Raw genomic sequence first — 17,474 nt, forward strand, 5'->3', positions numbered from 1 at the left:
CCTTTTCATTTAGACACCTATTAATAACATTGCTGACTGCAGAGTACTGGGCTCAGTAGGCCTTTGGTCTTACCTACTATGACCATTCTTACAACTTTATAGTACAGCAATAAACAAATCAGAAGTGCCTAAGGAAACCAATGGCATGGGCTGCATTATTGCTGTGACAGTACCGATGTGTGTGTAGTTTTCCCAAGGTATTGGTACTTTAGGACAGAGGGGATGATAAGCATCCACTTGCAGCCACAATAAGCCTCTTCTGACAGATCTGATTTCATGAATTCTGTCTGAAAAGGACACACACAAGTGGGGAAAGGAATTATTCTTACAGTCTTCAAATCTGTGAAGCAATGCTAAAGAAGTCTGAATTTATCATTCCAGAGGTATTGAGTTGATTTTCCATTATTTTCACTTGCAAGTTACTCACAAATATAGCTAGCTTTCTGCTGTCGTTATTTGTTACAAGTTGGAAATTCCCTAGTCCCTTGCCAAATCTCTCTAGCTTTTTTATTATATCTCATTTTCAAATCAGAGCCATGGCACACTGTTCTTTTAGTTTTTTTGTTATCTCATTGTATAAACCTACATTTTCGATGTCATCTCCCCACTGTTCTGCAGCAAGCTGCTACTGCCATCTACCCCATCCGTATGTAATGCCCATCAGTCTTTGCTGATCAGCACACTATGAAACTGCAGTGTAATGAGCCAAGCAAACTGCTTTGTGAGTGCATGTGTCAGGCCATATGTTGCACAGACTTCATTTACACAACTAATTTCAAGTTCACAGGTAGTTTAACCACAAAGTATTCAGCATCCACTCTTGCAGGACTGGTCACCCAAGCTAGAGAGAATTTTTCTGATTACTTGAACAATCACAAATATTTTAGTGCAATAACAGGAAGTGAACACCAAATTACAAATAGTAAATATAATTTCTAGTACATGGATTCTGTAAAAGTTCAGATAAAATACAGCCATTCTGAAAACATTTCCAAAAGCAGAGTCATTTACAAAGGGGTTTGCAAATATCAAGTTAAAAGTAACATAAACATGGTTTCTATGAATTATTCCTGGAAAATGGACAAATGTTTGTTATACTTATTTCTTCTGCATCCAGCTAAACACTGTTTGTTGCCAAGGGCACCCTTGATCTACTATCTAGTAAAGCATTTAAGCATATAGTGCACTTCTGTTTAATGGAAAAAAAAAACCAACACATAAGATGTACATTAAAACAACAACAACAACAACAACAAAAACATATGAAACAGCTATAGCACAACCTTCCCACCCCAAATAATACTGCTGCTCAGAATTAAACACACAGAAAAGAATAAATACCTTTATCTGTTGAGAAGATGGACTAAGTGGTTACCCTTCAATCATTCCTTTGCACAGAGAATGGACTTTTATTTCACTAAAGTCAAATGAAAATGTGTCTTTGGCTTTCATGAAGTAAGTCCAGACCCTGACAAAGAACAACTGCTTTTGTGCTTTTATTTGCATAAAATGTCAATCAATACCTCAAGCTGAATAGCATTCTTCTCTACTGTTACTAGGAAAATAATTGGCTTGGTAAGATTTACAGAGAAACACAATCTGTGTTTTCCCGCATATTTACAACTCTCAGCACAGCTTCATTACTGTGGGACTTAGACATGGCATGCTCTTAAATGTATTCATCTTCACAGATAAATATGAGGAAGGGACATTCTACCAGTTTTGTCCTGTAGAACTGGAGCGCAGATTCAGAAGTAAAGGTCACTTGCCAAAGCTCACACTGGAATGTTTTGGTAGTGCAATCTGACACTGTCTCAAACTTACCTCTTCAGTTCTGTTTCCCTTGACACATTACAGGAGGGCAGCTCTTTGGGCATGTGTCTGCTCACCCCTTCTGCCCCACATCCCCCAGACCCTGCTCAAGCAGAACCCCACTGAAGTCACTTGCTGCTGAGTGCCTCTGACACCAGTCAGTAAGTGCTACTCAATTAGGGGAAGTAGTGGAATAATGATGGTATCATCCAGTAAAGTTCAGGTTTTCAGCCTTAACTGACTCTTGATTATTATAATTATTAGTATTTTTATCAAGGACTGGAATTAGAGTACGGAAGGTCCATCAATTATACGGAGCAGTTAATCCTTTATAGACACAGTCACTTATGTTAATGGACAAGTTTTTACCAGTGTATCAACAGATCTTTCACACTCTATGGAAACAGTTTTTCCAGAAATTTCTGTATTTCCTCTCTTACAAAATAAATGTACTGAAAACTGCATTGCATGTCTTGTTGAGGCTATGGAATTTCTCTGGGCAGTAGGGGCAGCTTTGTCACAACATGGGGCTTCACACACTTAAATTTATGTAGCTTCTCAGAAGTGTATGCCAGGATATGAATTTACGCTGCACTAGTGATTTCTGCATTAACTTAGCTTGTATCTTTTGCCTAAGGTCAAGGTATGAGACTATTCTGTTATTTTGTTCCATGAAATCATCTACTTACTGAGAGAGTGCAACGTAGTTCAACTTTTAAGTTCATGCTCCAGTCTAGGACATCTTAATAAGCTTACGAAAACAAGACTTAAATTTAAATGACTAGATTTTTACACAGCTACAGTGCAGAAGCCAAACACAGTGCAGTGAGTAAATGAAGGTTTGCAGTGGCCAGCTTTGATTAATCACTGATAATATTTGTCCCTAAATGAGTGAATATGTACATCAAATATATAATTTAGAAATAGCTTCAAAAAATAAGAGTATGTATCTAGACTAGTAAATTAAACAATGTCTAGGAAACTCCCATGCACTGGAATGCTGTTGTTTATTCAGGTAACCTGGTTGTGGCACTTGCCAAATTTTGGAAGTTGGAGGCATCCAGGAGCCATTCCCAATAGGTAATACACACAATACAAGTTTAAACAAGGGCTATTCCAGCTATGTCTCAACAGTGCCAATGTTCCTGTGCAGGTTTAATTCCTTAGTATATACATAGCCTAAGTGTGCCATTTTCTATAACTTGGATCTCTTTAGTTTCAAGAATTTATTTTTTGAATATTCTGCTCTTGTGGAAGAGCCCTTTAAATATCTATCAACTGAGAGGATTTTCATTTCTTCTTTCCTCCTGAAAAGGACATAAGAAAAGAGAAAAATGAAAAATATTATTGGAATACGAGTAGGATGGAAACACACCTCACTGTAGTATATAGCAGATCAAATACATATTAAAGGCCATAAACACCGATGATTAATTTTCCCAAAGTCCCAAGTATCACACACATTTCACAGAACTCAATGTAGTTACGGTATTGATGAGGAAGGAGTTTATAAGGCTTGGGGCTCTGCAGCAGTTTAACGTTTCCCTTTTTATACTACAGGCAATGCATGCCAAGTGAGGTGGTATTTAAAATCCCCCGGTTTTAATGCTTTACCTAAAAGCATTGTCCAAGACTCTTTTAGTGACAGAGATTTCTTGTCATCTGACATTCCAAATTAGTTTTGAGTGATTTGAAATATTCACTGAAAAATGGGAAACTGCTGGCTCAGAGTCCCATAGTTTACACTACTCCGCCATACAGGTGCACTGACCAAGGGATAACACAACAGCTCTCCCACTGTCATTGTAATGCTCTTTCAAATGGCCACTCACATTGGTTCTCATAACTTGGTATTTTTTAAGGTCACCACAGCTTCACTGGAGGGGTCAGAGTTAATTTCAGCTGAACTTTCCTGTGCAAGAAACACAAATTTGTTATTATTGTTGCAGTATGCATCTAAGCTATGCAAACACAAAATCAATAATGTCAATATAATAATAGTATTAGTTTGTCTGGGATTTTTTCCTTACATTAACTTGCTTCATTAATGCAGTAGCGTATGTTTGCATACCTGAACCTTTAGTGTTACTGTATTATTCTTATTATAAGTTTCTTTTTAATTTGTTAGCAATATTAACTTATGGTTGCAATGTAATCACTGCACCCAAAGTAACCCAGACAGATAAAACTCACTTGAATTGCTGAGTATCATCTCTGATGCAGGACCTTTAATGACAAAAACTGTCATTAAAGGGAGAATAAAACTGCAAAACAGGAACCATGCCTACTAAAATGTGAGCAGGTCTGACCAGGAAGGGAGGTCAGCTACTGTAAATTAAACCTTGATTACAAGATGACTAATTTAGGAATACTATGCAGTGGCAAAAAAATCCCAGAGAAGAAGCAACTACAGTACAAACAAGCGCCACACATCTGAGCGAAAAGTGGAAAAACCAGGCATCTGACACTTCATATTCTATAATGTGTGGATAGATATGCACACATAAACAAATATCCAAAGGTAGAAACTTCGACTTACCTTAGACGATTTCCATTTGAACCAAAGAAAAGCAATTACACAAATCAAGATGATCACAAGGGAAATGCTGATTCCTGCCACTAAAAGAGCAAAAAGAAATGTACTCGTGACTCTAAGTCATTGAGAAAAGGAAAAAAACTAAATACTTTCATTTGTGGTGGTTAATTATGCAATACTACATGCTATATAAAAATCTGGATCTTTATTTTTCCTACAAGCAAAAATCTCATTGAAGTCTGGATGAGTACAGAAATGAGCCAAGCATATTACAGCTTATTACAGTTGAAGATTTTTTGGCAATACAAAGAAACTTTCGTCTAGATTAAACCTGAACAAATCAGCTCCACATAACTCACCTCCAGTACATTCTAAAGCATCTGTTCAGTCATGAGAAATAATACTAAGATTAAAAACAGATTTATATGGAGTAATGCTCTTTCAAACCTGAGAGACCTTGTAAGGCCTTAGTGTTTTCATTTTTCTTTGTAAAAATGAAGCAGATTTTGCAATTTTCTCAACAATTTCTGCGACCCTACCTTGAGGAGGTTCAGAACACTTTAAGACCACAACAATTTCAGCTTTGATTTTGCAGGAGTTTAAGCAATGTGCTATTTTTGTCTGACCATGCTTTTCATTGCATTTTTACAGTATTCAGCAGCACAACAGATCAGATACATAACACCAGGGAAAAACTCTGTCTAGTTATTCATATATAAAAAAGCGGACTTAAATTGTAATTAATGTTAATAATGCTGTGCTAATGTTAATTGTGTTAATGTCATTTTCAATTAATATTACTGCACATAATGTATGTGAATATTGACATAATTATGTAAAGATAACATTTATTTCTGTCTCAAAACAGGTCTGTAAATGTAGTATAATAACATTTCCTTGACTTTACCTCTTCTGTTTATTATCACACATCAAAATGTGTTATATTTATCTCCAGTCTTAGTATACCAACAGTTACTACTGTTCACAATATTATTGGTGCTACAGTTTTTACAGAAAGAAAAAGCCTCAAATATAAATTATTGTAATAAAATATCAAATTATTATGGTTTAATCTAGTACAGCGATATTCTTATTACTCACATATATCCACAGAGAAATATCATGATTTGTAATTATAAAGTGTATTCAATACTCTGTCATAACAACTAAGTTTTTCAGCCCAATGTATGCAAGTCCATACATATGTTTTTGTTTTTATAGCCAATAGCAGTAAAAGAAGTTGGAAATTAAAATCTTGGGTAAAGAAAAAAATATTTAAACAGAATTTTGCATCTTGAATTTGTCAACGTACCTACTGTAGATGACAAACGTTTTTCTGTTAAAAAAAAAAAAAAGAAATAAAATTAGAAACATGAGCAAACTGTACGACAATGTGTAATGAAGCTGAAAGCTGGTGTTTTTTTGGCAACTACAAAGCACTAAATTTAGTCACATGCTAGAAGCAAATTAACTCATTTTTTTCTGCCAAAAGAATAAATTGCAGTTATTAACTACTTTGTTCCTACATTACATTCACTTTACTTGTATGCTGATTTCTGTTAACCCTCCTTCAGATGTGTTTTGTCTGTTTGTCAGGTAAGGCTTTGTGTGCAAAGCCTCTCATATATTCAAAATTGTATATTTACATATAATTATAATTAGCATAACTAAGTCCAAATCAGAATGTTGATATTTTTCAGATCCTGACATGCTGAACAAGGAAGAAGTCAGCAAATAAGACTGTTGCAGCCAGAAGTTTCCTTCTTTTTCTTGCCTTTCTCCCGTCTTCACCAGTGAAACACCACACAAAACCTCATAAATGTAGGAATTAAGAAAGTACTAGCATCTGAAGCCCTGGCCTGTACCCAATGAAGTTTTGTGCAGCTTGTAGCTGTGATCATGAGAGTAAAAATGGGGCTTGTGAAAGCAGCCACTTCATAAAGCCTCCAGAAAGATGAGCAGGAGCTGGTTATCAGCTCAGATATGCACACAGGCAGGTGCTGGTGACCCTGCACAGGGGGGTGTCACAGTAAGAAGCAAGACACTTAGTGGGTCTGGGGGGGGAATATTTCTGCTGTGATCTTCCTCATCAGTTTTCTTCCTTTAGCACAGAATTCCAAGCTATCCACTGATCATGAGAAGCACCTGACATTTTATACTGAATGACTTATTTTCTGCTTCTTGACAGACAATTATTCAGGCTGTGTTATTAGAGATGTCTCAAATACTCTTTGTGCTTCAGCTTCCACCTCTGTAAAAACAATGGGAAACCTGTTTAAATCCATCACGGTGTTATACTGCCGCTAAGTTGGTCCATGTTCAAACCTTTTAAAAGACTTTTGAACAGAAAGTACTTTCAAAAGGCATGTCAGTATGAATACAGATTCACCTGTATTTCAATGCAAGGGTACTGGCAGAGGCACCATTAGGGTACTCTCAGCAGCCTGCTCAGCATTTGGTATGGATTCAAGGACAAATAAATACTGACAAAGTGAGTTTTGGTCACATTTTGAAACAAAAGCAAGTCAGTCCCATTTCAGTTTCTCCTACAAGTAAACTACAGGTTTGGCCCTATGTCCATCACATAATGGTGAACAAAACAAGACCGAGGCACCTGCAGCTTGCTGCCTTTCCATAGCAATGCCAAGTTGCACCTCATTTTAAACACAGGATTAGGGTAAAATTGATCGAGTGACTTAACAAGTTCACCTCTGCAGAGTCACAGTAAGTAGCAGTAAGTCCATTCTTAGCTCATCTCAGTCATGAAGTAACTCACATTATTTTAACTACTATGTTTTATTTTACACCTGGAATGGGCTCAGTGTATCTATTATAGCAGGGCCATATATTGTTGCACTCTACAAGTTCCTGAAGGAAGGTTATGATGAGGAGCCTCTTCTCTCAGGTAACTAATGATAGGACTTGAGGAAATGGCCACAAGTTGTGCCTGGGGAAATTTAGATTAGATATCAGGAAAACTTTTCCTCTTGATGAATGCTTAGGCACTGGAACGTTGGAGGTGGTGGAGTCACCGTCCCTCACAGTGTTCAAGAAGCACCTGAACAAGGTGCTACGAGATATAATTTAGTAGTGTAGTGGGTAGTATTGGTGATAGGATGACGGTTGGACTAGATGATCGTGTAAGTCCTTTCCAACCTTGTATTTCTGTGTTTCTATGACTTCAGTATCTTAGGCAGCAGGCTTAATGATAGCTGAGAAAAGAAGCAACTTGCACTACAGTGACAGTGTCAAGATGCAGCAGGGCAAAATCAGACTGCAAACAGGGAGAGGCACAGCAGGATATGCACAGAAAGAGTGGAGAACTCGCAAGAGTCAGCTGGTAGAAAACAACAGTGACAAAAATGAAAAGAGTAAATTCACAAGATTTAGGTATCCACGCTGCGGGAAGGACTGACATAGGATTTGTAGAAAGTAATAAATTAAGAAATGAACCTGGAACAGGACTCGACCCATTTTCTGGTCCGGTTGTTACTGGTTTTGACTCAGCTGCTGCTGTTTCTTGGTGAGAAGCTCCTGTTACATGGGAAGTAGTTGGCTTTAACGTTGATGTATATGCATGAACATGCATATTTTTAACAAAATACCCTAAAAAATAAACAAAATTAAAAATTAGCAAACTAAATTAAAAACAAATTAAAAAATAAAAATAAAAATATTTAAAATATTTAAAAAAATATACATTAAAAATAAACAAAAATTAAAAAATTAAACACCATTTAAAATAGAACTATTGCTGGAGTATTTCTTATTGAGATTGTCTCACAATTTCTGTTATAAATACTTTCTTGCTTTCAAATGCTTGTAACTTGGGCAATCTTGGCTCCTATTTTGCATTTGCAATATTTGCCTCCATCTAACTTTTCTGTTTGGACATTTCATTTGCAATTGTTAAGACATTTCATTTACTCAGGTTAAAAAAATATTTTCATAGACTTCTCAGAATTCTTCTCTGATATTGCAGTACTTCCATGCTTTGGAGCAAGAGCATGAAATCCACCAAGGAATAGTAACAAAGCTGTAGCTTTTACTAGATCTGATCACTCTATGAAAATTAGAAAAAAACATTTTCATTTTCATTTTCATTTTCATTTTCATTTTCATTTGCTTTGATGGGGCTTGAAAGGAAAAGGCAGCTAAATTCACCTGGGATGTTTACTGATATTCACCCTCTTTTTCACTTTTCTTCTTGCCTTTAATGCTTCTCAAACGGGAAGCAATCATGTTAATACAGATGAAACACATTATGTTGTTTTAGCTAACAAATGAAAACATCCTGTCTTTCAAATGCCTCCTCAACTTCAATTGAAAATTAATGAAAAAGAAGATTTGGGGAGGGGTGAAGGTTCCCTGAACTTTTTCTGAATGACAGGAAGAGAGAAAATCCCTACACTTTATCGAGTTACTGGAGAATTAAGCAGGTGCTTTCTTATACTTTCTCTGTTGTGACATTAAAAACAAAATAAAACCTCATCTATGGCAGCAAGTTTAACCAGTGAAATCCCAGAGGTTCCATATAGGACATAAGTGACTGAAACAGCATGGGGGGACAAAAAAAGTGGCACATGATAATCTTAGACATACAAGTTCAAAAGATTAACACCCTCAAACATCTTACATATTTATGGTCTCCCCTGAGGTCTTGCGTTCTATCAAGTTCTTCCTAGAATTACAGCATAACCTCCAGGGAAAAACTCCACAGCTTCTCTGAGAGGGAGCAAACAGATGCAATACATTGCAATGAAAAAGACCAGTACTCAGGGGAGGGGGCTGCCTCTCTCTGGGAATATACTGCTCTCACTAGCAATGGGTTTAAGTTGCTTGCTTTGTCACTGAAGCTTTTACAGGACTCCGCCAAGCAGAGCACCACTCTGCAGCATGTGTCTGAAGATATACATATCTCCATGAACTGCTTTGAAGGCGGATGGCATAAATGCTAAGCCAGGCCTGTGATCTTGAGAGCACATGCGCTCTCATGATAAGAAGGTCCATTAGCCACCTTCCCCCCAACCCTCTTAGCACCTTCTTAAATTCTTGGTCTATTGCTGCCTTTAGTGGGACAGAGGTGTAAAGATGTATGTCTTTGCACCAAGCTAATTATATATTTTTTTTTCTTTTTGCCATAGAAACAATGCTATAGTGAAATTTTATGAAACTGATACAGCTGGTCACAAATTCTAATGGCTAAATATAACATCCTTTTGTTAGACACATGTTGTAAGGGGACTCTGCTATATCATATTTAGTATGATATAATATCTAAGTAAATTTACAAAATCTTTGTGCAACAATGAGGAAGACCTGGTGTTTATGGTTGAATGACTTGAAATAATTCAATTTTTTGCCTTCCCTGCAGCATCAGTGTGACACTGCCACTGTTACTGTAACTAGCAGTGCTAACAAAAACGGCATGATCTGTATGTATTAACGTTTTTCTAGTTCTACTGATGATAGAATATTTATCATTATTGATGTTAACATTTATTTTCAGCATTCTTTAATGAAAATAAAATGCTGCAAAAAGAAGCCTTACCTTTTATTGGCATGTGTCTCTCTCTGTATTTGCAAGAGATTTCCTTAAATACAAGACTGACTTATTCTTCAAGTCTGATTATTAGGGGTGCTACAGAAAATTGTATGGCAAAATATTTTTATGCTTTTTATGTGAGTTTTATCTTACTGATACAGATGTAACTAAGGTAATCTTTCATGTGGTAAAATATAGTAATGCACAGAGAAACACCTTTGATAATTGTATAATGATTTGTAATGATCAAGTCATATTAAGCTTCATCTAAAATAAGCTTAGGAATATCTTCAAAAATTACTGAAAAGTATTAACGAGAAAGTAATAGCTGAAAAATATCTAAAGAAATGTTCACTCACCTGTAAGCAGCAGGATGAATGTAGGTATTGTCTTACACATCTTCATTTCTTTGTTTTGTATCTGCCACAGTGCAAAAAAGACAGAAAACAAACCTGAAAAATCCCCACGTCACTGTCCCAACAGCAAAGAAACCTTGGCTGTTACCCCTAAGGCAACAGACCTCAAAAGACTAACCCTGCTGCATTTATCATTTCCTGAGCCACTTATTGGCTGTATCAGACTGTTTCAAAAAACAGCTGTTAGTAGGACTCCCGTGCCACATAAATTATATAACTACAGGAACTTTGCATACATTAAAAAGCATTTACTTATTACAAAGTGAAATGTGCAGGACAAAAATCACAAAGCCAACAACTAAAGGACAAGCTCTATTCAGATGTAAAAACAAGTTATGAACTACACTTTTAGAAAAATACTCTAGTTGTGATGAGACTATTATCACTTCACACCTGCAGAGAGCCTTTGTGAACATCTTAAAGCACTTTGAAAGCATGGAAATGGTATCCTTTCACAGATGGGAAAGCCTGGCCACATGGAAGTGAAATGCCTGTTGATCACAAAGAACAACCATGTTCTTTTGCGCTAGTCACAGATCATACTATAATCCTAAATATTCAGTGCACCATAAAAATAAGTACTCAGAGCAAAAGCATTGCCAGCTTGTAAAGTTTAAATGATTACTTGCACACCTAATTATTTGGGATCCTTTGAAGAAACAGTATTACACATTCCAGAACTGCTTCCCAAGTGCACCTCAACATTGGTTGTCAGTGTTCCAGGTGGTCTGCCACAGGTATGTACTTCATCCAATAATATGCCACAGATGATGCTGAGTTAACTGTTGATAATTAGAATGAAAAGGAATTCAGCTTGTCATGGAAAAAGAGTCTGCTTGGCAAACTATCATCACATGGTCAAAATTCTTACCTTCTTCCTCTACTGAGACCACTTTTGTCAAAGCATAGCATCATGTAACACGAAATACTTGTGTCTCTATGGGCTCATGCACAGTAGTGTCACACAATGTTAGTAGGCTTTTCCTGGATGTTCATCAACCAGGCAACTTCACACATGAAAAATATACCAAGAGGCACAATTTTCATTTGTTATATAGATACAAGAATCTTGGCTGAGAGCAAGTTTCAGCTGGAACAACATGGTTTGTATCTTCCTCTTCAGCCACAGTCTGATTGCTTTAAATGTTGACACGTTTCCTTTTTCATTGTTTTAAAATAGGGACAAAGTAGGCCTATGAGATGATAGTCATCTGAATGGCAAATGAAAGCACAGAGTAACTCTGCAGTCCCCAAGACTTCGGGAAGTCTAGAGGACTTCTGATAGAAATTGGACAGTCCTGGGGTCAGAAAAGTTTTCCAAGGTTCACGCCCAGCCCTTGTTATCAAGACATGATTGAACAGAAAAATCCAGGTAGTACTACTAGGAGGTATTACAATGGAAAGGCTCTTTAAAGAAAGACTGACGGGCTTCCACTCTGAGGCAACTTGGAAGATGGAACAAAAAGAGAGCCTGAAGCAAAAAGGCCTAAAGCCAAAGGAAACTGACAGATCTGAAGGAGGACGGGCTTGAGACAGGAAAGGGAGGGATTCACAATGCTCCTTCTAAAAGGGGAATGCTTAATCCTGATGTCTATAATTGATTAGAAAATTTGGGGAGAATCAATGTCTCAAGATTCTCAAGTGCTGGAAATGCCATAACCCATGGGTGTGGGATCCATACACTTGGCATGGATCTAAATGCTAAGGAATGGAAATACCGTGTCCTGCCAACTGACAGAGCTTGCCCATAACTCCAGCCTTTTGGATCCCTATGATGTAATTCATGAGGTCAAAAATATTTCTCCAAACACCTTCATGCATTCGAAAAAAATGCATTCACACACACACCCAAGCTTCCAGTACTGTTAGTTCACTTTGACACCATTTTCAGTTGTCGGTTACAGGGAGTATGTCAATAAAGTGTGTGTGCTACAGCAATACATATTAAGACATTTCAGGTGTTATCCTCCTTCTGAAACTCAGAGTATTGGTAATTCTCGCATACTTACTTTGTCTTATTAAGATAAATGTAACTGAGAAAAAACTGAGAACTGAAAATGATTTATGCGTTAGTGGTCAGCTGCAGGTGTGGTAATGGGGATGCAGGGACTCTTGTTAGATGTCACAAATGGAAAGTCCCGCATTTGGGACAAAACAATCTCATATAACACTACAGGCAGTAGTACAGAAATGGAGCTGAGGTCCTGGTGTACAAGCTTACCATGAACTGAACTGGAATTGAACACTGAGGCCTGGAAAGCTACAGCATCTGAAACACTCCTCAAAACGCTCATGGCTGGGGTGTCATATACAACTGGCAAACACAAAATTCTTCTGCGAAGTTTTGAAATGTATAATCTTAGCATGAGTATTGAAAAAGTTACTTATTTTGGAAATGAGTAACAGGATGTAACTGGATGCAGCTGACTGTACATATTTTTGTCCTTTATGTTCTCATCATGAAAGGATCTATACCTACACTTCACTAATTATGATTAACTAAACACACACTGCACATAAATTGCTACTGGATTAATAGCCACCAATGCTGAGGCCCAGGTGGTTAAACTTTTTAATCACAGTGGTACACCAATAGATGTTCAAGCAACTCCTGTCTTTAAAAAGGAGCTATTCGTCTGAGAAACTTACTATTTCTGAAAGAAGCAGATTAACATCATAGGCACCTAAAATTGACCCCATGCTTAAGTGATTTGTTGGATTTAGAGCTTTACAGACATCAGTTTGAAATCACCTGGAGGTTGAGACATGTTAGAAACTCAGGGCAGGACAGGGTATTTTTTCAGCATCACAAACTAGAACTAAAGTACACAATTTGAATGTGTCTCTGCATGAAATTTCTGTCACAACCAGTTGTCCGACACTTGAAAAACCTCTTCATTCAGCCAACTGGCAAACTAAGGCATGCAGTCCAACTGGCTTCTGATTCTAGAGTTGCTTTATTAGCTTGCTCAGCTCTTCAAGGATGGGTGCAAACAAAAAAATTCATTTTCATAAGTGCCAGACCTTTTATTCAGAAAGCTGCTGTACCACCAAATATTAACATCCCCCCCCCAAAAAAAAACACACACACACAAAAAAACAAAAAACAAAAAACACACACACACACAAAAAAAACCAAAAAACGAAAAACAACAACAACAACAAAAAGACAAAAAACAAAACAAAACAAAACAAAACAAAACAAAAAAAACCTTGCAGTCTTTCTGTTAGAGTGCCTGACAGCACTGAAACCAAGGAAACTAACAGGAGTAACATGCATTTGGGTAGACATCTCAGTTCAACAAAACAGCATAATAGTACGTTAACAATATTACATTAACAGCTTTTTTTTTGTAGTGCACACATCCTTATCTTTTCTTCTGAACATTTCTTTATCAGGTCATAGCAGACCTTTGCAGAAAGAAATGCTGGCACCATGTTTTCTGCCTTCCACGTTCATTGCTAACTGGCATAAGAATCACTTTCATTATGCATCCCTTTTCTTTTAGACTGCTCTCAAATTATTATATAACAGATGTTTTCTTCTCAGACTTCATTTGAGAATGTCTCTAATAAAATTATGTTTTCTGTGCCTTTGAATCTTACACAGATTTTTACTGAAGTAAGAAATAAATATTTTCATGCATCTCCTGTGTACACTAAGAAAAGGTTTCATGCAGATTCACTAAATAACAGAAGAACTAAGGCTGTATGTGAAGACAATGGAAAGAGGCAATTCAGAGGGAGAGTCCCAAACTGGTGGTGTGAATTTCTGCAATGCGAAAGCCTCAAAGGGAGCTTTTGGAAGACTGAGCTCCTTTGCCTGAAGTCCTACTGTCTCATACTTGCCTAGAAGTCAGCCATTTTGCCTTATTTTTCTGCCTTCACTGAATGCACCTACAGGTGAGGAAGAAGGTAAAGAAAATGTGTAAGGATGCTCATCTGGAACTAAACATAATAGAAAACTTCCCTTCCGCTACAGAGGAGCTCTGGAAACCATAAAGGTCAGCACCATTTTGACAGTGCTTCCATTCCCCCAGCTTCAAAGTGTAAAACTTTCACATCCACCGTTCCCTGACAAAAAATCTCTCAGTACCGACAAAACCTCTTTCCAGTATACACTTTAAAAAAAGGTACCAAAAAAACAGATCCACTCTTTAGGACAGACACCTCACCTAGGCTACCTGACTTATTGGGGAGTGCTGATCCCTATTACTTCATGGCCTTTCCTGAATATTTCAGAAAAAAGGACTGGGGGCAAAGCAGTGTATAGAGGAAAGCCAGTGTCATCTCTTCTCACAGAGGAAGGTTTTAGAAGAGAAATATACGAAATGCTTTAGAATCCTTGTGCATTCCACCAAATTTGCATGCCATAAACATCATGCCTGCTGCACCACCTACATGTTGCTGAATGCTAAATTAGTTGTACATTGTGTTACAAAAGAGCATTTAGAAAACAAAGTAAAGGTGATTAAACTGAAGATGTATCTCTGAAATAAAACACAGCACAAAACCTATGGCAAACCAACCAGAATTGCTTTGTTTTGTAGAAGTTATTAATACATTAAGAATTTGGTCATCCATGCCAAATTTTATTTTCTTAGTTGAAATCATAGGAACAATAATTAATGTAACAGACCGTTTTAATTTAAAAAGTGGGCAGTATTTATGATGGCCTGTCTGTCTATAAAAATACTTGATGTGATTCTACATGGTGCACCAGATGGTGCACTGCCATGCTGCAGGCATTGTACAGATGCTTGACCAGAAACAATGCTTGCTTAAGAAATGGTTGAGCTTTGCCTCTCTGATTCTGTATACCAAACTCATTGTCTACAGACATGTGGATTCAAGCTCAGCTGCCTGCGTCAGTGTTTATGACTCATTTGACCTGACCCCAGGCCAGTGAGTTCAGATTCAACTGTAATTCTGTTTTCAAGCGCAGAGGTGAGGTACTGAGAGACAGGCTGTTAATGTATCTTCCTTCCTCCATGAGGGGGAACGTGAGTCCCCCCTGAAGGTGGTATCATATACAGACCTTCCCCACAGGAAATCCATACCAGAATGTCAGTGAAATTGTCACTGACAGGTTATTGACTGCTGAAGAACAGATGTGAAAGAATGAATCTGTTCTTCTAATTTTAAGAAGTGCCACAGCAGTAATAGGTGCATTGTATGACAAACCCCAGTAGATTAAAAAAAAAAAATAAAAAGGAGAAATAGGGAAAAAGTTTCAGAAAGCCACCTGTAAACCTCTCTGATGAAACTGGAAAATTAAGAAGCATTCCGTCAGTCCATTTCTTTCTAGTAAGCTGTCGAAACATCTGGAACTCTTACTCCAACCCTCCTCGCCTCCGTATTCTCATTTGCAGTCATTTTCCTGTCTGCTGTCACACAATCACATATTGGCACCTCAAGATGCCTGGAATGACAACAAATATGGGTATAGGCAACAGAGAAATAATTATGAAGTTCAGGTGAGTGCAGACTGCTAGGCAAACGTACAGTTGAGTGAAGGTAATGGAAAGGAGAACTGAAATCAGTGCACTTAACAACTCTTCACATAAGTATATTAATCACCAATTAAAAAAAGAGTTATCTGCAGTATTTGACTTAATTGCAAACATGTGCTGATCCTGCTCTGGAAGAAATGAACTGTGACAAGTAACAATACCATCAAGTATGCAGAACAAAAAGCAAGGAAGTACAGTGTTTTACTATTATAGAAGTTGCCCTTTGTCTTTCCATATCTTGTTACCCTATATAATTCATTTAACATTAAATAAAGTCTTCTAGCTCCGTGGAGCAGAAAGCTTGTCTCAACATTTGTGCATAAAAACTCCAGCTTTTATATGTTGTAAAAAAAAAATAACTGTTTTTGATAATAATTATTCCCGTCAATAAATACTGCAGAATAGTATGAATTTATCCTTATGTAGCAACTTGCAAAATGTCTAAAGAGTTAAGTATTCTTTCAGTGACTTTAATGTCATGTGATCAGACAATGACTTGTTACAACATTTAAGAAACATATGGCCTGCAGTTCTAAAATTTTGGATTTTTTCAGAATAGTTTACCAACAGAAAAGTCCAAGTAGTAAGTTGAAAAACACTCTCTTATTTGCCCTGTACCTCATAGTAATGCTGTGTTATGTCAAGTTAAATAAATGCATGATACTTTCCATCTTCTAAACAGACCTCTTAATTTTAAGAAAAGAATACATTAGGAAGCATTTGTGTGACTTCACATTACTGACACAGCCTTGCACCTTACATAGCAGGTTAAGTTGTACTTACAGAATGTGATTGTTATTGTTTTCTATAGTGTGGAACCTTCCAAATATTGAGAAATTTCTCAAGCACCATATGATTGCAAAGAGCAATTGCAAATAGCAATTTTTGCATCATGTGTCACATACACTTATTTGCATCTCTATGCTCTGTGTGGCTTGATGTGGAATGATGCAAAGTAGCAAATTGGTATGAAGAGAAAATCATGATTCAGAAAAATAATAATCATTAAAACAGAAATTGTTCTACATTTAGTGACATACTTGCAAGGCAGCTTCAATTACTTATTAAAGAAGTGAGATACCTCCTAAACCAACAAGCTTTTACCAAGACATAAGATACTTACTACAGGGCAATAAAAAATCATTGCTGCTGCAGATTAAGCCATAGACATTATCGTTCACTGGTCTCTTTTCCTGTTACACATAAATATGCACATGTACACCCACAGTTACCTTTTTTCCTAAGCGAGGTCAAGGAGGAGGTCTACAGATAAGCCTGCTGAATTTTCCTCCGAATTATTCCCTTGAAGAAGTAGGGCTTAACCCCCTGGGAAACAGGGATCCCCCTTCTGCAGGTAAGTTTTCACAGAGCTAGTTGCTGACTTGTACAGTACTCTGTACAATACTGACATTACACATTGGGCAATGGCCACACTGAGATAACTGAACGGAGCAGACTTCTTGAATCCCTGTGGCTGATGAACACAACATAGTTGACATGTGGAAGAAATTCTGCCTAGTCTGATCTGCAGTAAGGTATAGGTAGTTTGTCTCTCAAAAAATAATGTAGAGCCCAATGGATATAGGAAGTGGAGATAAGTAGTTCATTCCTCTCCCTGCTTACCTTGGCATAACTACTGACACCACAAAAGA

General features: G+C 37.2%; 1 protein-coding gene across 3 annotated transcripts in view; it reads right to left on the reverse strand.

Annotated features, from left to right (window-relative positions):
- Positions 1–913: 913 nt before the first annotated feature.
- Positions 914–17,474, reverse strand: part of LOC311435906 (uncharacterized protein) — a 168,480-nt gene continuing 151,919 nt past the window's right edge. The window contains exons 1-9 of one of the 3 annotated variants that reach the window (XM_084517445.1): positions 16,606–16,643; positions 15,555–15,731; positions 10,943–11,091; positions 10,253–10,313; positions 7,802–7,954; positions 5,661–5,684; positions 4,352–4,431; positions 3,645–3,724; positions 914–3,119 (exon numbers count right to left, since the gene is read on the reverse strand). In XM_084517445.1, coding sequence (XP_084373571.1) covers positions 3,653–3,724; positions 4,352–4,431; positions 5,661–5,684; positions 7,802–7,954; positions 10,253–10,298 — 375 coding nt within the window. In that variant the 5' untranslated portion in view covers positions 10,299–10,313; positions 10,943–11,091; positions 15,555–15,731; positions 16,606–16,643 and the 3' untranslated portion in view covers positions 914–3,119; positions 3,645–3,652. Of the gene's footprint in view, positions 3,120–3,644; positions 3,725–4,351; positions 4,432–5,660; positions 5,685–7,801; positions 7,955–10,252; positions 10,314–10,942; positions 11,092–15,554; positions 15,732–16,605; positions 16,644–17,474 lie in introns of those variants that run through there. The other 2 variants (XM_084517444.1, XM_084517443.1) reach the window with 2 other exon arrangements.

The sequence above is a fragment of the Aythya ferina genome (assembly GCF_964211825.1).
Source record: "Aythya ferina genome assembly, chromosome: 4".
In the NCBI taxonomy this organism is placed as follows: domain Eukaryota; kingdom Metazoa; phylum Chordata; class Aves; order Anseriformes; family Anatidae; genus Aythya; species Aythya ferina.